This window comes from Perna viridis, chromosome 11 (genome assembly GCF_037379345.1).
Source record: "Perna viridis isolate PV_CMFRI_1.1 ecotype Kerala chromosome 11, ASM3737934v1, whole genome shotgun sequence".
In the NCBI taxonomy this organism is placed as follows: Eukaryota; Metazoa; Mollusca; class Bivalvia; order Mytilida; family Mytilidae; genus Perna; species Perna viridis.
Window position 1 is genome coordinate 20700844 of NC_142455.1, and position 24495 is coordinate 20725338.

Genomic DNA, 24495 nt, shown 5'->3' on the forward strand with positions numbered 1-24495 from the left:
AAATTTTGTCGCCAACCTTACACTCGATTGCAAAATAAGAAAAAAAAATACATAGATATACTTTATAATATAGAGTCTCTGCTGATACATTCAAATTCTGTATATACAAGACATTGAAGAAACAAAAAGATGAATACCTGAAGGTTTATAAAATGATTTATGTATCATTTAATGAATTTAAATCAAACTTTGTTAGATCAGATTTATGATAATAGAGTCAATTGGGGATTAATAAGCAAAAGATTTTGCAAATTAACATTAATACATGGTATTTATCGTGAACGCTTGTGTTATGAGTATTACGTTGTACACCATAAGGTCACAATAAAAGATTATGATTGCAATATATTTCATTACTAGCTTAATTATTCAAAGTGCTCTAAGAAACTATAAATCGCACTGTATTCATTTAATGCAACAATCCACGCTGTGGCATTATACATGTAAAACGTGTCTTTAAAGTGGTAACAAACAGCCACAGACCAATTAGATGGCGAAACTGCCAAGATTAACAGAATGCCGGTGAAAATTTCGGTCAGGTCTGTGCACTATTGGTAAAAATAAATGCCTCCATAAATTCCTCCAGCTAAACATGGGACGTTCTGACCTATACGCCGAACCATATTCGCATCATCACTTGGTTAACTTTTATGCAAAGGAGAGAAGAATTAATAATCTGGATTATTTATATACAATTAGTTTTAATTATGATATAAAATTGATGAAAACATAACTTAGTAAGTTCGAGCTGGTATCAGTTCAAAACCGGTCGCCTGTGGTAGACATTAGATGGTTCAACCCCAACTTCCTGTGTTCACAGAAGAAAGTTAAGAAGTTATACCATACTATGATCCGACGTAGAATACTGGACCGTGGCCCCCGTTATATTGCCAATTTCCGCTACCTTAATATTTGTATTGTTCAATCAAGAACCGCCACATGAGTGTGCCCAATCACACTCAATATTCCATACTCCTCAAAACCAGAACAGGAAAAGAGAATTAATAAATAAATAAATAAAAGTTAATTGCAATCGAAACCCGTTGTCAAGTTCTTGGGTAAAATATCACGTAGTTTATCTTTGTATGGAAAATTAAGAAATTCACCAAAGGGTAAATTACCAAACGGATATATTTTCGTACATACTAAAAACAAACAAAAAAAGGTAATTATATGATAATTATATGTAAATCAATATGCACGATTTGTTTAAGCTCGTAAATCATGAGAACTAACATTAATCTTTATCTTCGATATAAAAAAAGTCTGCTAAATGTAACAACACCACTTAGACCGGTATGAATTCGAAAATAAAGGTTGATTTCCATTACAATTTGAACAATTATGTATATATTTGGAACTGTTTCTAAACGTGCAATGCCCCCTGTCTTATAATCTACACACTTTTAATAGGACAACAATCAATGTATTTTAAAGTTTAAGGACCCTTTAGACTGACTCTGGTAAAAGTTACCCCAGAAGTACTGATCAGTTTGTTTCATTTAATGTCAAGTATACTGTACGGGATTTATACTTGCGACGCATAGCATCCACAGTTCCCTATAAAGTGAAAGTGAAATGACTTTTCGTAAATGATATTGTACAATAAAGAAGTAAAACAAATTAGATTTAGACAAGATATCATTTGTTTCTTTCTTTAGGTATTTTTGAATGCAAAGTGGGTATACACGGGACTTTTTTTTCATATACTTTATTTGTAACTTGAAATAGTAAATTCATAAGCCATTAGTTATCTGCTGTTTCTATTGTTTAACATTCAGACTTGAACAAATATATTTTAAGCGATGCGATATTTTTATTGTATTATTACCGTAAGTCATACTTTTTTCTACCCTTCATTTCGAAACAAAAGGTACATATATGCTTTATCAAACCTGTTACATTTTTTTTTATAAATGCCACTTAAGAATGTTTCAGCAGTCGTCCAGATTGGAAAGATTAGTAGTGATCAAGATTGTATCATGTCATATATGTGTATCCTCAGTACTATTATAGCACTTTGGTGGAGTGTTATAAAACTTTCAGAATGTGATTATAAAGTAATACAAATTTGTCAATTTTGCTTGACTGAATTGTTTAGTCTTAGTATCATGAACTTCGCTAACAAGTTGTATTCTTACCGATTTAGACCTAGAAGTCCTCGTACTCTGCACAATCGCTTACTTTTTAATAAGCCATTAGATTTTTAATTCCGTTTGCGTTCGTTTAGGATTTCCTTCACCTTGACAATATTTGACTGTAGTCAGAAACCTATTCGATGTTTGGAAAAAAATGTAATGATGCATTTACATGAAATATTTTGATTGAATAAGGTTATTGTTAGCACATATGGGTTAAATAGCAAATTGTTGGGATCCACAAGGCGTCATTCTGTCGAAGGACAATTTCTAATTACAATTTAAGTTGTATGGTAAAAATTTCTTATATTTCATGTTTAAATTTGTAATTTAAAATAAAAAAAATGAGTTCAAAATAATCAAAAACCGTTAAGAAGGCTCTTCATTAAACAAATATTTTGCAAATTAATACTGTAAAAATGTATGCATATATTTAGTTTACATAGTTTTGTGGTCGTGTTGGATTTCACTATAAAAAAAATGAAAAAGGGTGAAAAATGCTATTCTATTAATGCTTATACGGATTTCGTGAATTCATTTTCAATCTTTGCTTTTGAATTACTTGACGAATAAAATTAAAGAAATTACAATATAGATTAAATTGTTATTGAGTATTTTTTACATCAAATTTAGGTAAATATCTTCCTCGATTATTTCAGTAGAAAAAGGCCCAATGGAACCTGAATCCCCTAAGGTTTTTGCACATTTGTATATCTCAAAACTTTAAAGGGGCAATTTTGGTATTTACCATTACAAATAAAATATAGTTTTACACGTTTATAAAAAAGAAAGATAGCTTATCGGATACTTTTTGACATTAAATGACACTACACAGAAATGGTCTCCGTTTATGTACGAATATCCAAATTAGGTTCAAGTTATAATCGTCTATTGAATGATCTACATACAGTACAAAAAAAACACTCAGATTACCGACTGCCCCTTTAATGTTTTTTTTTACAATACATCTTCGTAGATCATGTGATTCCACCAACACATTTAAATACCAGTCGTTCAATCTCCTGCGCTTTATCCGGTAAGAATAAGTATGAGTCTGTACTTTTGAATGAAATGAAAATAATCGTTTAGGTGTTTTTGATGCTTGATATCTACAAAGTATTTTGGTGAAATAGCATTTATGTGCAGTTATTATTCGTTAAAATATAATGTACAGTCTCTTTGCTGCACTGGTTATGAAGTCGTATCACTATTGGGGCGACACAGTAAATAACTGAGGTATGATTTTGAAAAGAAAAAGTGATGTTGTTAACTGTAAACGTATTAATTTTGTCGTATTTTTACAAATGTATCATGATGTTTTGTTTATATAAGAATGGGATATAAGGTGTGATTTGCAACGTAGCAGTCATCCACCAAAATCTAAGCAATGAACAATTAAACTTCTCGAGGTCACAACATGGTCTTCAGTGACGGACGATACCAATACCATAAAGCATAAGGCAAGCTATGAGTGCCCAAAAATATAATTTTTTTTAGTTATATCTAGGAAGATTATGCCTAATATTTTAGTAGATAGATTTTCTTAATTTTCCTAAAAGAATGACCATAGAAGAACATGCTGTAAAATTTTAAGATAAAAAGTAAAGGTCACCGAATTTAGTTTTGAGATAAATTAAGCCCTATTATAGGCGGTTTTATATAGATTCTCCATTGAAATTTCGCAGTTTCACAGTTTTAAAAACTGGAAGATAAATGTCGTTATAAAGTTTGCATAAAGATCACTTATCTGACGTTAGTTCATATTTAAAAAAAAAATAATAAAAATGAAGCAACCTAACCCATCAAAATCATTAAATTCCTTTTACATTTGTATAAAAATTTCCCCGGTAATTTTCTTCCCCTGGAAAAAAGGTTTACAAAATTTATGTTTATAATTTTACCATATATAGGTGTATGCCATAAAATATTTTTGAACAAATTAACGAAAAATTATTTGCATCTTTTTATATCAGTTTTCATATCACAATTCAAACGTAATGCCAGATTTTGCTGTAACTAACCAGACTTTTTTGAATCATGCTAGACAACTTTAAATTAGTCTTCTTGGACAGGTTTATGTTACTAAATTAGGCTTCTGGGAAAGGGTTATGTTGCTGCAAGATTGAAGTCATCACCACAGAAGTGTAATAGTCGTAATCATGAACTCGTGGATCGTTACGCTGTATCCATCTGCACCATGAAAACTGACTTGTTCAATGTGTCATAATTTTTCTTTCCACTTTCGTCTTCCCTAGACTTGAATTTTTCTGAGTAAATCGACAGATTTTTTCTCCTTGAAGATCAGTGGTCGCAAACCCAACTCCATGCTCCAAGGTTTTAGTGGAGTCCGAGTTGTTCATTACCTTTGTTACTTTGTATGCACTATTTTGGTTATTTTATGTTCTTTGTTGTCTTTTCTATATCAGGTATTTGTCCTTCGATTACACTCTTTTAGTTTCCGTTAGAATCGTGGTTCCCTTTGTTGCTCCTTGAACATTATTTGCTAATTGAAAATATTTCTCTATGATTTTGCAAGATGATAGACCGGATGCTCCCTGTAATAGGTGTGATCTATTTAATTACTTTTTTTTAACAAATCCTTTTCATGGTGAGTTAAAAGTAAGTATATATATATAAAAAATGAGAGACAAAAATGATAGGTAAACATAAATACACCATTATATTCACAACGTCTCTCAAATAAGATGTTTTATTGTATAGTTATGTCAAAGACTGGGTAACAAATCATTGTCCAGTAGATAATATAATGGGTTTCAAGATGATATATATGTTGTGATAGCTATCTGTGATTGAAAAAAAACAGATTTGATTTAGACAAGATATCATTTTTGTTCTTTCCTTAAGTATTTTAAAATGGAAAGTTGATATAAACGGGATTTTCTTTTTTCATTTAATTTACTTCCAACTTGAAGTATATATATTAAACAACGCGGTAATTTTAATGTAATAAAACCCGTTTATCATATTATTTTCTACCCATCAGTTCGAAACAAAAGTACAAATATATTTTATCGAACTATTTTTTTAAAGAAACTTAAGAATGTTTTTTAGTTTAGCCCGTCCCGATTGAAAAGATTAGGAGTGATCAAGATTGTGTAATGTCATGTAAGTGTATTCTCAATACTGTTATAGTACTTTGGTTGACTTCTATAAAACTTTCATCAATTGATTTTTAGGTAATACCATTTGTCGATTTTAATTGAATGAATTTGTTGGTCTTAGTATCATGAACTAATATATATATATATATACTGCTGAAAATATATGTTAAATCAATCAAATTTCTATAATAGGAGCTACACAACTTCAATGCAGAAACAAACATTGAGAAAGGTTAATATATAAGAATAATATTGGAATAGTATTTAATACCAGATTTTATAACAAATTTCACAAAATATGGACGGGAAAAAGGTCGGAATGGAGCATCTACTGAATCTGCTTTCTCTTTTGGTAACGATGGAATAAATTTATAGTCAACAACTAAATCAATTAATACCGATTGGTTGAATTTTTACACCACAAGTAATTGTAAAGTTGCAAAAGTATGAATAACGTGAACGGAAAGATAGTAGATCGATTATAAAATGTATAAACACAGGCTTGTTGTTGCAACTTCCAAATATGCTTTAACGAGAACGGATATGATTCGATTTTTTTCTTATTGCCCAAACAACTATAGTTAAACTTCAGTGCAATGTATACCATTGTATATAAATTCGACATTGATTTTATTAAAGATGTATTCCAGAAGGGTTGCCGGGCAATGGCAAAGGCTGGTGCAGATGTAACGACACAAAGTAAGTTTTCTTTGATACTCTAAATAGTAATGTACAAAATTGAAATCTATCTTGTTACCTTCAAACATATTTCACTAGAAAGCAGTAATGACAACGATAATATGCTAAACTTATTCAAAGTAGAATGAAAATAATTGTTTTATTTTTCCAAGTAAACTTATTGGTCTATTATTCTATTTTCAGGGGATATACTCTCTGCTTTGAAAGAGAACCGTGAACACTTTGTCAAAAATTTTGAAATTTACGATACTCTTAATCCATTACTTGAAAGAGGTGTGATTTCACAGGAAGAATATCAGCAAATTATCTCAGTGAATGATAAAGTGATTCAACGTAAAAAACTCCATGTAATTTTGATAGAAAAAGATGAAACTATTTTGAATGGACCTTTCCTAGATATACTTCAAAAATCTGAACAAACAAGCATAATTGAAGACCAAACGACGCATTTAGAAGGTAAAACATTTTTATTTTAAAATCACAAACTTGATTTCAATAATAATTTATCTTCGGCTCCTGCGTATGGAGTGTTCATATCACAACTCATACGTTATGCCAGAGCTTGCCGAAACTACGCAGACTTTTTCTGGAACAGGGTTATGTTGCTACAAGATTGAAATCATCACTACAGAAGTTTTATGGTCGTCATCAAGAATTCGTGGATTGTTATGGTGTATCCATCAGCACCATGAAAACTGATTTATTCAACGGGTCATAGTTTTCCTTTCATCTTTCGTCTACCCCGGACTTAACTTTTTATGAGCAACTCGACGGGTGTTTCTAGAAAAGCAGAGGACCCTTACACTACCGGCGCACCTGGTCCATGCTCCCAGTTTTTAGTGGAGTCCGAGTTGCTCATTTACTTTTGTTACTTTGTGTGTATGATTTTAGTTACTTTATGTTCTTTGTTGTGTATGTCTGTTTTTCATGTCTGGTCTTTGTCCCTGGATTACATTCTTTTGATTACCGCTATAACCTTGGTTCCCTTGATTGCTTTTGCAACAAAATCGCTTCATAGGAATTTATTGTTCTCATGTAGATACCCCAAGTGATAATCAATTTTTATTACCATTAATATGGTCTGTCTTATATTCCTTTAAATATTCTATAATTGGTAGATTTTGGAAAAACTAGAGTAATGGAAATAGGTATGTTTGGTTTATATCCAATTTGGCACTAAACATTATAAAATCGGTGTTGAAATTTGCATTCTATTGTTCAACATGTTTGAGTATTTGAGCAGTAACATTACTTTTTGACCAGTTAATCTATGCATACATAACATGATGACTTGTGTGCCAAAAAAGAGGCAAAATATCGGATTTCAAAACATTGATCTTTGCATGAGATTTTGGCCACATGAGTCGACAACATAAATATTCCAACCATTAAAGGCTATTTTGCTATACGAATTATGACGGAACTTATTGTAGTATATGGACAATATGCCCAAATTAAGAAATGCACATAAAAACGTCCATAGTTCGTGAGATATTTTAAACGATACTTTATGATGTCATTTTGACACATAACTGTTGTAAAAGTTTGTAAAATTATTTTGCCTGTTTAAGTGCATTTTTGTACCAGTAATTATTTAAAGTACGAGAATATTAACTTTATACATGTAAAAGAGCCGCGGGAAACAACTATAAACAAAAAACCTTCAGTGACATAGTCATTTTCAAGATTATTAAAGATTTCGAAAACCCTGACCGATCATCAAATTATAAGATATCGAATTTTACGCAAATAAAATACCATATGGATCAGTGCCCCCCCCTTTTTCTTAAAAAAAACTTTCTGAAAACTAATTCATTCTTTTTCCATTTATTAATTCAACAAAATAAATATAAAACTATTCAATCATGTGTATAGAGTGTCTCACGTAAATAATCTGGGTAAATAAAAAAATAACTTCGATGAAACCTTGAATTGTAATGATACCATTACTTTTGCCTATTGGGATGAGATGTAATAACCGTTATTATTCATGGTAAAGCATCTAAAGTGGTAATTGGTATTGCAGCTTAATGTCGACTTCTCCGACAATAATCAATGAGAAATCCTCAATTTTGTTTTTGTGCTTGTGTTTGTTTTTTGTTTTGTTTTTTTTAAAGACGGATTAAACAATATTCAGTTTGGAAATACTTTTCCTTTGGGACAAGGAGAACTTGTTCTGAAATTTAAAAAATGACAAACTTAACAAAAGAACAAGAGGCTTTGGCCAAAATGATGAAAGATCAGGACAATATCAATAAATGTATTTCAAATGGTATATTCGATATATGGTTCGACCAAAGTATGTATATCCATCTTCGTCGAAAGGATGGGATCTGTGGTAGAACAGACCTGACCGATATTGTCAAAAATATATGTTCTACGCTCAAGGAACTTGGTTTTCCGATGGAAAAATCAAGAGTCGTTGATGTTGATGTCTTTAAAAAACCGTCACTTTCATCATTTAAAGAGTATTTTGGTAAGATTAACAAATCGTCTCAAATTGATTGGATTTATATAAAAAAGTGTGTATGCACAATGTTAATGTAACATTATTTCTAGATTAATGCTGTAGAACATTGTCAATTGTTCGACCTTCTTGATGAATTTCCTAGTTATAAAAATAATTGCTTCCCTCTAGTAAAGCCATTTTGACTGTACTTTTGTTCACAAGCATTGAGAAAAAACATTAAAAGTTTTTTTTATAGAATGCAGGCGAAAACACCGAACCGTTAACGAATTGATAATGCAAATACGTTCAAATCAAATTGCATGGCCACAACTTGAAAACAGGAATCAAAGACGATCTACACACAATTATAGCGAACCTAATAAAACGAATTACACATAAAAACTGAAGATAATTAAACAAGACGTAATACTTTAAAAAAAAAAGAAACATGTACGTACACAAATACCTATATTGACTTCAGATGCTGCGGAAGGGTAAGCATGTTTTGCAATGCCAATGGTTTTATTTTGTCTTTTTTTTAAATTTTCTGAACGATTCTTTGACAAACAAAAAATATTAAGGAAATGTATTTGTTCATGCATATGATCTCTCAAATATACACAAAACATTTGTTTGAGTATGCCAAAATGTAAATCAAAAGCAATCTATCTATATAACTAGCATAGTACCTAACAGTTTAATTAAGAAATAATTCGTGAAAGGGGTTGATTTGTACTCATTTTAACATGGGTACGGCATTTTTATTCGATTATTTAACACCTAGCGACAGCGCATTTCTGTCATAAATTTGTATTTTTATGTCATCGTATGTGTTAGATGTGTGTATTTTTATAATTGATTTCATTTAGGAAATCTCTCAGCCGTTAAATCATCACGTAAAGTTTTTAAATGAGTGTTTTGTCTCGGAGCAACAGCGAAAGAAGAAAACAGTGTGCTGGTGCTAAAAGTGAGGTTGTACCAACATATACTGTTAGACTATATAAAGACGTCATGTTAGAAAGTAAACTTGCACAGTCCAGCAAAACGCACTGTCTTATCTATTTTCTGATTCTCTGTTTGATTAATCAAAAAAGGAGACAATTTTTTGGCGCTTAAACGTCTAGAAACATATTTATTTAAAAAGGTACAAATGTCTAGCCTTATTCCGAAATACATTACAAATAATTGTGAACATCGCTAAATGGTTTGTGTAGATTTAGTTATGACACGTCTCTGTATATAATTATTGATGTACAAGACCTAATGTCGTACATGGAAAGAAAGCCAAAATAACATTGAAAACAATAAATATCATTATCATAATTGTTGTAGAAAATCCAGTTGCCAACTCAGATTCAAATCCTCCTGGATCTTCTCTTTGTAATGGGTATGTAAATAGCGAAGACATTGTAGTTTATCCTCATTAACATGTTGCTTATCATACAAATTATTTACATTGTATAATACTGAAAATAATGTTTCGTGATCAACATGAGATGATTTACTTTACAAAGGGAAGCAATACATATTTCACCATCCCAATGCATAATTTATTAAAAAAACGTTTTTAAAAATGAACACCACGTCGGTGGTTTTCGGGTATGACCACATGCGGACTGTTCATACTTTGAACTTTCACAATAGAGATTTTGCTTAGTACAAAGCAAGGGTTCAATTCAATTGGTCAACTATTCTCGCCGTAATTTATTAAATATACCTGTCATATGACGTTAAACCATGATTAATCAATCAAACGACCAATCAATCTTGGAATGACATTTATAATATAACAATTAAATCGTAAAATTTTGACATTATTTTTTTCAAATTAGATTACCTAAGGCTTTACAATACAATGAAAAAAATGAAACTAATTACAAATTTGTACATTGAACTATGAAGGGAGCATAACTTGATCTTCAGTTTTATTTTGTACTTATTTAGGTGTCTACAGATAACTATGAAAGGAAACAGTAAACACATACTTGGTCAAATAGAAACTAATATAATAGAAATGACTTTTCAGCGGTCACAGAACGTTTCAAAGTTTATCGAAAGCCTTTGCTTATATAAAGGTCGCCCTAGAGTTCAACGAGCAAACCACTTTTTGTTGTATGCGTTGCAAAATGAAAATATTTTACGGAATTTTTACAACGTTTGTACCGAAAGAGGTATTCTGAATGGTGAACTTCTACAATGTGATTCCTGCAGAGAAATTGGTACGTTTGATTGTTTGTTTGTTATGAAGCAAATACTCTCTAATACTGCTTTGAAATATAGTATAGTACTTTGCTTCCTGTGAGGTATAAAATCAAGAAACTTTATCTTTCACTGCTCATGCCCTTATCTTATACCTTGCGCCTCATTGTAGTTAATATTATGTGAAGGGGAAGAGAAGCCTAACTGGATATATTAACTAACTTGAAAGCGGTTTATACTTTATCATTATACAATATTCCGAAATGAAATCACAACATACAAAATGAACATAGTTATTGATAAAAGTAAAAATTCATAATGATTGTAATGTTTTTAACATCTTAAAAGCATTCCTGAATTATTGGTTGACTGAATTATCCATTTTTTACCATTAAATTTGAAAATCCCATTTTTGTTGTTAAAAAAAAAGTGTGCCGTATTAGATTTTTGTTCACAAATCGTGCAAATTCAAAGTAAAAATCTAACATCTCTTTTGACTTTTATTTAGTTCAAACGAAAAGATTTTATTATTTAAAAAACGTGGACAGCATTATCATGCTTAAATGAATTTTAGCAATTTTATGTTTCTCATTATAGGGTGTGAACAGATGCCTTTGACATATAATATGAAAAAGCCATACACAAGCTTTATAATTGAGTAAGAGTTATTTAGTGCATACATCTTAACTCGTATACAAATTGAAATGTTGGTGAGTTACTTTGGTGAGATATTTTGACGACGCAATAAGCGCAAAAAGTTAATTGCTAATATTTATATTTCAAGGTACTTTTAACAAAGGTACTTTTGACAGAAACGGGACTTTATTCTCCTATTTGTGATTAATTTTCTGTTCTTTGCTTTTGTTTGAGTTACAATTGAAAATATAAGAATACAATTAAATGAATGAAGTACAATTTTGTTAATGTTCCTGCAATTTTTTTGTATCTACTGATAGACATGATTTAAATTTTTAGATATCCAACAGACAGTATTTCACTCCGCATTAATGAAATGGAATCGAAGGATAAAGTAAGTCACTTTACATTTCAAGTAAACAATTTGTACTCATTAGTGTATTGGCATATAAATATCAATAAACACAATTGTTTATTGTTAAAAAAATCTGAAAACGAGAGTAAAGTAGTCTGCAACATATCAGTGATTATTTTATCTAGTTGGTTAATACAAAAACTGAAAATAGTATTGCGGAATACATGTACCAAAACCAATACGATATCTCAAAAAAACTCTTTATAGGGTATTATAGACTTTTAAAAAAATCTGAAGTGATTTTGTAATATCTGTTTTGGCTTTTTGATATTAATCAGACTTATTTTGATGATTAGGAAAAACGAAATGAGATTTTAAAAGAAAGCTGCATTTATCCATTAGGCATTCTGGACTGAACAGAGCATGGAACACCAGAACTATCAGAAAAGTCGGTTGGCAGCGATATGTTTCAAACACGTATTTAATACGTTTGTGGAAGAACCTGAAGAATAAAATGAGTTTTTTTTTTTAAATTACAATTAAGGCAACAAAAATATTGAATGATATTACTCAGTTGAGAATTTTAGAAGGATAACAAGTTTTGAGGTTATTGATGAGCATCTGTGCGATTCATATACCACAATTCAAACTGTGTAAATGGTTTTTTTTTCAATAATGTTTAATGATTTTCTGTTGTGGTTTCATTTCTTCATTATATCATGATGTATTATATAAGCAACACAGAAAAAAACTGTTCTACATGAGCTGGATGGTGGTTGATTTAGAATTTTAATTTGTGAATTTGCATTTTGTAAAATTATCCAAAAGTCATTTAAAGAATATTTAACGGGACTTTTCGTTTGCATCCATTGTACACTTACAAACGAAACTTTTACCATGTACAAAGTTGTTTTATCATAGTATTACAAAATGTATTTTTTTTACATTTTTGTACGCGGCGTTCTCAAGTTGTTTAATTTATTTGAATTAGCATAAGTTAATGAACATTTATTGAATATTCTTTGTTTCGTATTTGTGGTACGTATTTATTCATACTTTTTATGTTCTTTCATATCATGGTCAGCTGTCGTTTAAATTGTCTTGATCATTATTATTATTCATCATATTGAAATGATTGTTATCGTAATAAAAATGTTTTAAATAAAAGCAAATATTGTAACAATTTCTTCATATATCTTTAAGTCATGTATTTTGTTTTCACTTTTTTTCTTTTCTTGCAATATACGGTTGGGCCAATCAGACGTTATAATAAGAACCATTTTATTTCAAAGTTGGCTATTGAACAATATGGAATAAAACGGTGTCCAATAATTTATAGATTATTATTTAAGAAACGCAAAAGTATAGTAGTAACAAAGCAAAGAGCGATATCAAATATATGTTATTTAGAAAACACATTTGTAAGTTCACACAAGGAAAAATAACTATAACATTTTTTTAGCGAATGACATGCCTACATAAACAGTTAGACTATTTGAAATTTCATTGGTAATGAAATAGAAATAAATACCCTTTCGAAAATCTAAAAAGGTTTCTGAATCAAAACACTAGCAAAAGTAGGATTGGTAACTACTCTATCAAATCATGGCATTTTAAAAGAATCTTTGATCACAATTGAAATCCCCGTTTCAAGCATTTAAATTGTAATGGTATCCTCAGTTTGGGATATATAATATAATAATAAACGTTTTTTATCCTTATGTGGAGACCTTATTTGGTGAGATTTACCATCTTTGTACAGATTTTTCAAAATCCTAAAAAATCCATACAAACAACGCCACATCGCTGGATATGCAAAATGTACCACCAAATCTCTTTCAAAACCTTTAACTTCTATAATCACAGCTGTCAAAAATGTTCTCTAATCCTACTATAACACTTGTTACTTCCATAGTGGTATTAATTCAATGTGGAAAAATTCGAACGATATTTGGAAACCCTCAATTCAAGATTATTATCAGAATATAATCAGTTCCGGCTTTTACTTAATAGTGTAATATTACATTATCATGTAATACAGTTTAGTTCTGTGTAATCATGGTTATCTCACATTTTACTATTTTCCCGTGTTTTGTCTAAAGGGATTAAATTCCAAATCAGTTTAATAAAACTTAATCTATACAATTTATTGCATACTTTGGACTGCAAAATGTTGCCAATAATTTGTCTAGCATATCAGATAGTTCAGGCGATAGTCAAGTACTTTTGTGATTTGATTTGTTTTAGGATGCCAAAACCCGAAAACAGTAGCATGATGTTTTTTTTTAATTTTAAACCATTATAACAAAAAGTTTCATTTCTCAAATATTGTTTTAATATTTTTTGTTAGAAAAAAGGCAAATGTTATGCTCTTTTCAAACACATTTAAATTATTACGCTTTATTTAAAAGTCTTTTCATAAAACTGTTTAACAAAAATAAGTTAATTAAATGTCCACATTTGAAAATTATTTAAAACATATTCTTTAAATACATGTTAAAGAGAACGTCACAGACAAAATGTGAAGCATTTCAAATTATAATCCTATTGTGGGTTACTTTTTTGTTTTGCTTACTAGTGAGACTAATGCAGGTGGAAATGCGTGTTTGTGAAAATGATTACACTGATGTGATGTTCAAACTCTGATATGTTCATGAAATGTAACAAGCCATATTGACTTTGAAAAAATACTGGAATTTGTATCGACAACATTTTTGTTCAGTGTGAAGGACGCTTTTTCCAACAAAGGATCGGCATTCCAATGGGATCAACTTGCTGACCTATTTATTCACTCTTATGAGGCTGACTTTATAGCTGATGAGATCGGAAAGAATGAACATCGTCTAGCTAGATACTTTAATGTAGGTTTCCGCTATATGGATGACGTGTTGTCTTTGGACAATCCTAGTTTCCTGTGCACCTGGTTCATGCTTCCAGTTTTTAGTGGAATCCGAGTTGCTCATTTATTTTTGTTACTTTGTATGTATTATTTTAATTACTTTATGTTTTTTTTGTTGTATTTGTCTGTTTTCTATGTCTGGAATTTGTCCCTGGATTACAACCGTTTGATTTCGGCTAGAATCTTGGTTCTCTCGATTACTCTTCCTTTGTAGTTTTCTTTTATTTATACAAGAACAACTTTAAAGCTTGTATATATCGATCAAACACATTCAATTCAAAATGAAAACATTTGAGTTATATCCCTTAGCCCTGGTTAAACGCATAACTGTTTTTATAAAGCAGACTCGTTGTCATTAATTCAATTATAGAAGTAAGCATCAGTATTTAATACTTGTTTATATAATTTCTACCTTTTTTTTGTAGATTGTGTATTTGATAATGAAGGCAATAATATTTTAAAATATGCTAATGTTTAAAAATAATGAATTACTTTAACAAACTTTTAACTTCAATAGTTATGTATAACATGTATATGATGGTTTGCTTTTCCGTATCTTATTAGTAAATGTATGCGTATTTGTTTCTAATTTATAACCTATTTAGAGCTGAACTGAATTTCTTTTTGCATTTCATGTTTGTAGCATTCCGTTTTATTCCACGCGGACGTTTTATCACAGATGTGTGCAAATTGATCTTTCGATCTTAACAAGGCCATCAGACTTGTTTCAGTCTGTATTGTAGTGTAATAAAATACTTTTTTTTAAACAAACTTTTGATTTATATCAATATGACAAAGAGCTATTGAAGTTCAGCGCTTGCTGCTTCAAATAATAATTCAAGACAGAAAATGGTTTTGTTCCGTGTATGTCAGAACGGGCGGGTGTTTATAGAATAGCTGATAAGAAAGAACAGATATGCTGAAACGCAACAATTGCAACCTTAATCAAATCATAAATACTTTTAGAAATAACCAAGAGGTCTTCAACAAGAATACACACTAAAGTAAGTGTTTAAAGGCCTTGACAGCAGAAATAATACAATCCACGACGAACGGTGGACATGTGCATAAAATCTGCGATAGTGGTTAAACTCGTTTTATACACTTTGTAACATACTGGTTCACCTGGTTCATGTTTTATTTTTATTTTCGTTTTCACATTTTTGATTCTATGTGCGCGCTATTTTTTTATTTCATGTACTATGTTTGGGGTAACTATTTTCTTAGACTTGTCAAAATATCGTTATTATTCTCATCTTTAGAATAATCATTCAAATTCTAGTTCCCTGATTTATCTTTCTATCAAATCAATCAACGATTTGGTTATGTCAGTACTTTTTTGTTTGTCCACTACAAGCCGAAAAAAAAATTCGAGTCGACACAGTTGAATTTCAGTAGAATTTAATTTAAATGTTTAACAAAACTCTTCAATAAATGTTGACAAAATACGTTTTGTTATCATTTTTTAAATATTTTTTTTTAACATTTCAATTGACTTCAAAAGATAAATATACTTTAAGTTAAAAAAATACATTTTAAATCTAGAAGGGAGGAATGCATTTCATTTTTGCGTTTTTTTTTTTTTTGGCCCTTTAGTTGACGCAAGTCATTTAAAATTAGATAGCATGAATTTTCATTAAAAAGACAAAAATATCGCAATTTAAGCAATGTTATATTTTCCTTTCTACCCAACGGCTGCGATAAAACACGTTACAACATTTAATTATGTCTACTTATTATAAAGGAATTCCAACAAACAGTACGTTCTAACTTTGCGAACAAGTCACAAAATCGATTTCAACTATGTGAAAAAGGATCAAAACATTACTAGAAATTTCAAGACTGGGCAATATCAGACACCTTCGGATAAATTTACAATGTTCTCTAACGAGGCATAGTTACAAACATAGAACAACAATTAATCTAAATAATATTTACAGATGCATAGTGCATAAACGAAAAAAAAGACAAAAAAAATAAACATTATATATCAAATGCAAGTTATAGAAATATACAAAATGTAAGTATGTGGCTAACTGTAGATAGTTTGGGCGACATTAATCATTCCCTGCACTAGCATTCACTCTGGCGTTCAGGATTTTATTACATGCATAATGGCCTAAACATTGAACAATGTGAACATGACATAACCTATTGAACTCGTATAATTCTATTTCTAATGAATACTAGGGAAGAAAAGCTGGTCTTTATGATATTCATAAATTTCCAATTAGCAAGCCCCAAAATAAATCTTGTGGTATAGGTACAATTCGCATGGACATTTACATCTGTGAAAAACACAATTACAAAACATTCATAAACCAGCAGTGCTATTCGGAGTTTCTGTCAGTAGTTTTGTTACAAAATAGTTGTTTTTTATATCGTATCTAGTTTTTGCTGACTTCCAGAAAGGAGCTAATTCAACACAATCCATAATTTGCATATATCTTTGAAAATGAGTATCTCTACTGGTGCGAATGTTGTGCCTTGTACTATCATGATAGAGAATTACACCAAAGTCGTCCGTTCACCTTTTTTAGGAATCGAGCCAGACAGTATAAACTCATTCAGATAACCAGAGTTCATAATAAAATAACATCTCAAATTAATAAGGGACAAAGCCAAGTTGGATACGACTGCAGTCAACTAAATATGAGAACAGACGAACTGGAAATATCTTTTTCGCTAAATGATTGTTATTTTATGATATAAGTTTCTGGAGAAAAAAGTTTCTTTTTCTCGTCATAATAAGCCCTCACACATATCAAAACGAATTCTTTGTTTTAAACCGTGTATTTGTTTTACTTTGAACTGTTGACAACGGTTCAGTGCACTGATATCCGCAGTTTTTTTTAAGTTGGTCCATGTTTTACATCCAAATAACAAAGAAGGCAGTACAACAGAATTATTCAACTGAACCATCACTTTTGGATTTGTTGATTTACAATGAAATTTGTTTAGTGCAAAGAACAGATTTCTACCCTTTGATTGTTTTAGATACCATCAGATCAGACGATTTGAATGAACACTTAATTTGAACTCAGAGATTAATATTTTCGTCCTGTATTGGAATTAAGACACAACCGATCTACCAAAGATAACATTTCATCAAAAAATATTAAGTAAAGAACACGCGACAAAACACGTCCTTGTCTAACACCTGTTGAAAGTGGGAAAAATGATGAACATGACTTGTTTGCAACTACAGCATAATATGTATCAGTATGCATATCATTGACAATAACTCGGAGTCAATTAGTGGTACCTACGTTACGAAGCTTGTACATCACCACCACCCTCCATACAGAGTCAAACCCTTGATTGCTGTCTAGATATGCCACATACAAATGTACATCTGGCTTGATAATCAACTATGTTATAGATTGTTTCGTGTAAATTAAAGGATGTAGTGGGCACAACCACAGGAGAGTGATGATTGGCAACAGTGGAAAGAAGGCTTGATCAAATATGAACGGACTTGGCATGTCATCGACATGAATCCGTTAGAAAATGAGCCCTTTGTAGGTGTTTGGGAGCTAATGAAAGTGACATCATCGTTAAATCAACGGGGAAAACTTGTTGTTTCAATGAAAGAAGTATTGACTAATTTATTGAAAATAAAAACGACAATCCCCTCAAGTGATATACTTTCAGATAACAAATAAATGCTGGATATAGAAAGGTAATTGATTGAAAATTATGCCATGCATATACAGGTGGCATAGGAAAGAAAACTGACCCTCTCCTTCTTATATATTTTATAGTACCATGAATTATGTCAATTGTACTATCGCTTTGTAGCCAATTGTTTCATTTTATATGTATTTTGTTTGAATTGTCACTAGTTTGCAAACGATTAAAAAGGGGTATAAAGAATTTCTCATATTTTTTTATATAGAGCACTTACCTGACTTTTTTCATTTTCAAAAAGAAAAAAATACTGGTAATAATAAAAAAATTCCCATTAAATTTCTATAAAACATTATCCGCACATTATTTCCCCTTTGCGAAAAACGTTCCGCCATTAATTGTAACAATTAATGTTTGTAATACCATGTTTTGTATACAATGACGAAACTTTTCATAAGTAATATAATTTGTATAGTAACGTCATTTATTTTTGATATCTTCTGTACTGTTGTAACCACCGATTTTACCGAATTTGAGTGGTGGCAATATCATGCAGCCCATTTGTGTTGAAATAAAACCGGAAATGATTACAGTAATGGAAGCATGGAAGTGTAACGCTATTAAACCTGGTTTAACCCACTTTTAATCTCGAAATGTCTGTTCCAAGCCAAGAACATTTCGGTGGTTGAGCACCTTCGTATGGAGTTTCAAAATTATAACTTATACGTTATGAAGTAACTATGTAGACTTTTTTTCACCACTATTGAGACTTTAAACAGTAAGGCTTGTTGAACAGGGTTATGTCGCTATAAAACTGAAGTCATCACAACAGAAGTTTTATGGTCGTTATCATGAGATCATTGATTGTTACAGTATGTCCATTTGGTTATTGTAATAGTATGATCAGTATTATAACTATTATTAACAAATAGTTCATAATATTAACAGTCTTTTTTCTATCGTTAGGTAAAACCACCAAATTACATTTGGGTTTCAAATGATAACAAAAATCTACTGTCCCCTAACCTATTCCTTCGCTCGTCTGCAGCTGACATAGAACTTGATCGAACCCGAAATTAAAATACCGTTTCCATTGTGTATTGGAAGTTTTGTCTTTAAACAATTCTATGTTAATTCCAACCGTCTAAAAAACTTGAAAAAGGAAATCTTGACCTAATGTTGAAGACCTACGGGAAAGAAAAACCAATGACAAAACTTTACGACAAAAGTGATCTCGTAGCAACATAACCCTGTTCCAGAGGCCTTTTTGATAGAGTTCAAGCGCGATACAAAAAGTCTGCGTAGTTTCGGCAAGCTCTGTCATAACATATGACTTGTGATATGAACTCTCTATACGCAGGTGCTGAAGGCATGTTGCCATAGATGAGAGGAAAGTTGACAATTCTGAAGGAAAAGTCATCACAATTGTCGTAAAGTTTTATCAGTAGTTTTCCTTTACCATCGATTTCTAAGTATAGGTCAAGATATGAAGCTGACTCCACAGTGTCTGTAGTATCCTTTATCTTAAGTTCGTTGGGGTAGATGCGATGTATCAAATCCCCTAAGTTAGGAGTGTTTAAAGATAATACGTTATCTATATAGCGGAAACTGAGGTTAAAGGATCTATCCAAACAATATTCTTTCTTTCGGATCAGATTAGCTTTAAAGTCAGCCTCATAAGAGTGACGGAATAGGTCAGCCAGTAGTGAAGCACAATTTGTTTCTATTTTAATGCCGACTATTTGTTTAAAAAAATACGTCCGTAACACTGGACAAATATGTTGTCGATTAAAAATTCCAGCATTTTGTAAACGTCTTCCTCTGTATATTTGGAAGATGATTAGGAATTATTTTTTACAAAGTATGAGGAATCTCTACCAAGAACTATATATATTTGTACCATATGTTTTGGAAAAACAAGATACATGATGTTTTTAAGTCGGGATTTTAACTGAGTATGGGGAATAGAAATATAATGTATTGAAAAATCATAGGTTTAAACGTTATTAAATTCAAATAATAGTCTTGTCTCCAAAAGATCTTTCGATTTTTTTAGGATCCACATTGAATTAATATCACTACGGGAGTGACAAGTGTTGTGGTAGGACTGCAGACTCTCTTTGACAGTTGTGAGTTGTGAATATAGAATTTAAAAGTTTTGAAAGAGGTTATGTGATACATTTTCTTGTGGAGTTTAGGAATCCAGTACATAAACCGTAAATCACAATTAACGTCCGTGGTAGACATACCAAAAGAGGATAGCACAGATTTCTGGTTTTCTACAATCTCTGGACAGAAGACATAAAGCATATTGTATAAAAACATGATGAAGTGTAAGAGTGTTTGTTGTTGTATGAAATCTAGTTTGTTCTGCCGTTCCCCTACCAATTATCGCGTTGACCTTAGCCTCTGTAATTGGTTGCTTACATTTTTCAAGATTTAAAATTGTGTATAGCGTAATTGACGTAGTAAGCTTTTATTTGTGTCTTTTTCAGCTTCATGTTTATGATTTTCTGTTTAAAACATCTGAAGAAGCATTTACTTAACAATGCATTCAACAACTTGCGTAGCATTTTTTTTCTACAGTAACAAGTCGAAGTAATACAAATTCATTCTTTTATTACTTAACCAAATACCACTGAGCCATACCCATGTATGTATACATTAGGGAATTCATAAAATAAAACAAAATAAAATAAAACATACATGCATTAATTATATACGTACAAAAAAAACGAAAAAAGCAATTTGTGCAAATGCAAATTTTATTATTATGTTCGCATTATCTACCTTTCACCTGAGTACACACAATAAACAAATCCAAATGTTCAAGCGTCTCACTCTTAATCGGCCCATACTTCCTATATTTCATGACGCGAACATTTGTTTTATATGGATCAAAAGTTTGGATGAGATTAATTATTGTTCAGCATTAACTGAGAATCCCCAGAAACAGGATAACTATTTTTGTCGCTATCAAAGGGAGAAAATTAATGCTGATTGTGTTATTGTAAGTATTGCGTGCGGCGATGAAACTCAATGAGTTCATTTACATGTATAAAAAATCGTTATGTCGATCGATTGTGAATATTATTATCCAGAAATGTCCCTATCCTTAACAGGATAAATTTCATAGAAAATTGACACTTTAAATTTATTTTTAAAACAAAGCATCGTTTCGCAAAGCTTTTGGAAGACTTATGTTGACGTAAGACCCATTGTATTGGTAAGGTTTTACGTGTGGGTACGTTTTACAAGTGCTGTGTAAAATTAAGCTTAGAATAGTAATATCAGACAATGTTTTTGCAATTGTTTAGTTCTATTGCTATAAAAATAATTTAATAGATTAAAAATTTATAGAACAGATATTACTTTTACGCTAGAAACGTTCGACTACTATTATACAAGACCAACTTTATATGTACAAGAATAGAGTTTTGACATATTGCAGAAACACAAATTAAAACAAGCAGAAATTTGAATCCCATTTGTCCATTACCGTTGTTAATACTTTTACAAATACGAGAGAAACATTCCTAAAGCTTATAGCTTATTTCGCTGAACGAAACAAAGGAATGTTTGTATATACTATATGAAAAACAACAGATACTATTGATTTTATTTAACATAAATATTCCCTACATGTTTTTATATGAAATGGCTACAGAAAATATGTTTCATTGCAGTATTGTAATGGCGTTTGATCTTATTCCGTAATTCGTGTACTGGTTAAGTTTATTTTGATTAACACAAGATAAATCAACCATCTGCGCAGATCACAATTCAATACCGTGGATAAAAAATAAGGGTGCTGGATGAAATCGAATTACCTCCTGCATACCACTCCTATATACACAAATGTTCCTATCATCCAATATAAAATGTTCTCGTGTTTAGACTCGTTTATATAGATGGGTAAGGTTTTTGAAGGCAAAATCAAAACTGAAAAGTAAATCAATTATAAAAGAAGGCAACGAGTTAAAATTAGACGTAATATATATAAGTCTGTAGACTTATCAACAAATATTTAAATTCACTATGAACATCTTATAAATATTTGTGTTTTCATTACAGGTACTTAAATAGAGCATATTGCTTTTGAAGTCGAGAGAATGGTATTCATTTAAGGATGATAAAGATGACGAGACAGTTATTCAATTGAAACATATTGCTCATATACAATGAGTTTTGGAATAGTAAATTTCTTCAAAGGTATGTACTCAAAATATAAAATATACAGGTTGGTTTTGAAGAAGTCTTGAATCTGAGTAGAAAATAGGTACAAAGGATATTACGTTTGGAAATAGAACAGATAATTATGATAAGGCAATGAAACATACGGCACTCCTGGATAGAAGATTAGAAATGGATGCAGGAGATGTGGATGATAGTGAAATATTTGAAGAAAAAAAAAGAATAGGACAATCGGAAAGAAGGAAACTGGGCAAGGTTAACGCGGAAACGAACGATAAGGCATACTTGAAGAAGGGGTAGATAGGAGTTTGGAATAGAACGAGTGATAAGATACAGAATCCAAATCAACTAGAAACACGTAAAAGGTTTTAAAATATATAGCAAAAGGGATTAAATAGGATCAACTGAGAGTTGAAATTTTCATAAAAAAAAGAGATACACTTTTGGAAGGACTTTAATTATTCTATATAAATGAAGTGTAGAATGTTCTAGTTTCAGAGATTGACACAAATAGTGTTCAATCTGTTGAAGTTGAAGTATCGGTGTCTCAAAATAGTATGTAAAATCTTGTCTGGTCCCTCTATATCATACACATCAAACTTACCTAAGAACTTCAACGAACCGCTTCCCTTTGTATTCGCGCAATGTCTGGACAACGTCTTTATTATCGATTTTATCATTCAAATATATAATTTCAAAGGTGTTGCTTTCAATGACAGCATCACGTATTTTGTTCCTATTTTCACCTAAAAGCGTTCGAAAAATGCTTCTATATTTAAATATTTATGTAAGAGGTTTTAAAAAATAAACATGTATATTCTAAAAAGAACTATTTCTATTTAATTGTGTATAAAAAATGATGTTCATATTTATGAAGTAAAAATTTGTAATAAAAAATGTCAGTCGTAAAGAACTGCTTGTCATAAAGGTAGCGTTTATTAAATATGCTTACACACTCTTGACAGTATTTAAGTTAAATGTTCGAAGACTATAATTTGTTTTATCGAAACTGAGTTTGAAGATTTTTTGGGAAATCAAAAGACCTAAGGCCAAGAAAAAATAGTATGTCTGTACCTACACTATTTTTTCTACCTAACTTAGTATTTTTCAATGGTAGTTTTAATGAGATTCTGTCATTTTCTACTTGAGCGGTAGTATTAAAGTCAAGAAACCCTTTCATAATTGTCTATTTAGAATAATTAAAAAAATATATTTTACATTTCTATCTTCCATATTTTTTCATCCGATGTAACTTTAAATAGACATATATTTGTTTTCTTGGGTTTATTCATGATAGTTGCATAAATACCGATTACATGGCTAAACATTCTTTTAAACACATATTACTTACAATCAATATCCAATATGCTTTGCGTATGTTCCTTTGGTAAAATTGCAGGAATCCGTGAAATGTAGGTATCTAGTGAAATCATTTCATTTCCAGATCGTGAAGTACAAAATCTTAAGAAATGAGCCAGGCGTTCCTTATTTTCTGCGTCCTCCAAGATTCCTTTCTACAATTTAGGCATATGATGTGTACATATTTTACCCACCAACTGAGTTATTCAATGAAATGAACAAGATAAAAACAGAACGCTGCATAAAAGACAAATGTTTCTTTGAACATTAGGTTTTATTAATTGTAGCATATTACATGTAGTATATATAGTTGGTCTCAATTTAATGTTGAAAAATGAGAAAATAGTTTTAACCTCTTGCAATAGGATACCAAGAAATAAAGAATTAGATATTAAGTTAAATTATTCATATGCCCTTTTGTCTTACAAACGGTCATATCTTGTCAGTAACATTTCATAATTCATTATTGTAAAAATGATATTCAGAAATACATAGAGCTGATTTGTTTTAAAAACTACTGATGATGACTTAAGTCAAGTATATACAAAATATTCTTGTTAACCTTTCACGATGTCAATTGGAGGTCACACTGATTTTTACACTTCTAGATTGTATAAGGCATACCTTATTGTTCGGGGAAAATCGTCTGTAAAAGCGCATATATTGAGTTTTGTCGTTGGCAATATCATTGAACAGTTCTAAGCAACCGCTAACCAAAATCATTCTAACTGCAAATGTATTACTCTCTAAATTTACAGTAGTATTTGTTAGGCGGTTGACAATTCGAACATTTCCTTTTACAAATTGAAGATAAC

General features: G+C 30.7%; 1 protein-coding gene and 1 pseudogene across 3 annotated transcripts in view; one reads left to right on the plus strand and one right to left on the minus strand.

Annotated features, from left to right (window-relative positions):
* LOC148603295 (uncharacterized) overlaps positions 1–24495 on the minus strand; it is a 133990-nt pseudogene that overhangs the window by 60566 nt on the left and 48929 nt on the right. The gene's annotated exons all lie outside the window — the stretch shown is intronic.
* LOC148603298 (uncharacterized) lies at positions 7505–12689 on the plus strand. Of its 2 annotated transcripts, none has more exons than XM_088552590.1 (5): positions 7505–9795; positions 10353–10627; positions 11205–11265; positions 11583–11637; positions 11955–12689. In XM_088552590.1, the coding sequence occupies exons 2-5, from the start codon at positions 10369–10371 to the stop codon at positions 12012–12014; spliced, it is 435 nt and encodes a 144-aa protein (XP_088408716.1). In that variant the 5' UTR covers positions 7505–9795; positions 10353–10368; the 3' UTR covers positions 12015–12689. The 2 variants fall into 2 exon arrangements, with proteins under 2 accessions (XP_088408716.1, XP_088408715.1); XM_088552589.1 differs by having other exon boundaries at positions 12001–12689.

Excerpts from the sequence above, each read along its gene's own strand:
- LOC148603298 (XM_088552589.1), top strand. The coding sequence starts at position 10,369 with ATGAAAGGAAACAGTAAACACATACTTGGTCAAATAGAAACTAATATA. Across the intron at positions 11,266-11,582 it reads TACACAAGCTTTATAATTGA|ATATCCAACAGACAGTATTT; the intron begins GTAAGAGTTATT and ends TTAAATTTTTAG. Across the intron at positions 11,638-12,000 it reads AAATGGAATCGAAGGATAAA|GCATTCTGGACTGAACAGAG; the intron begins GTAAGTCACTTT and ends TTTATCCATTAG.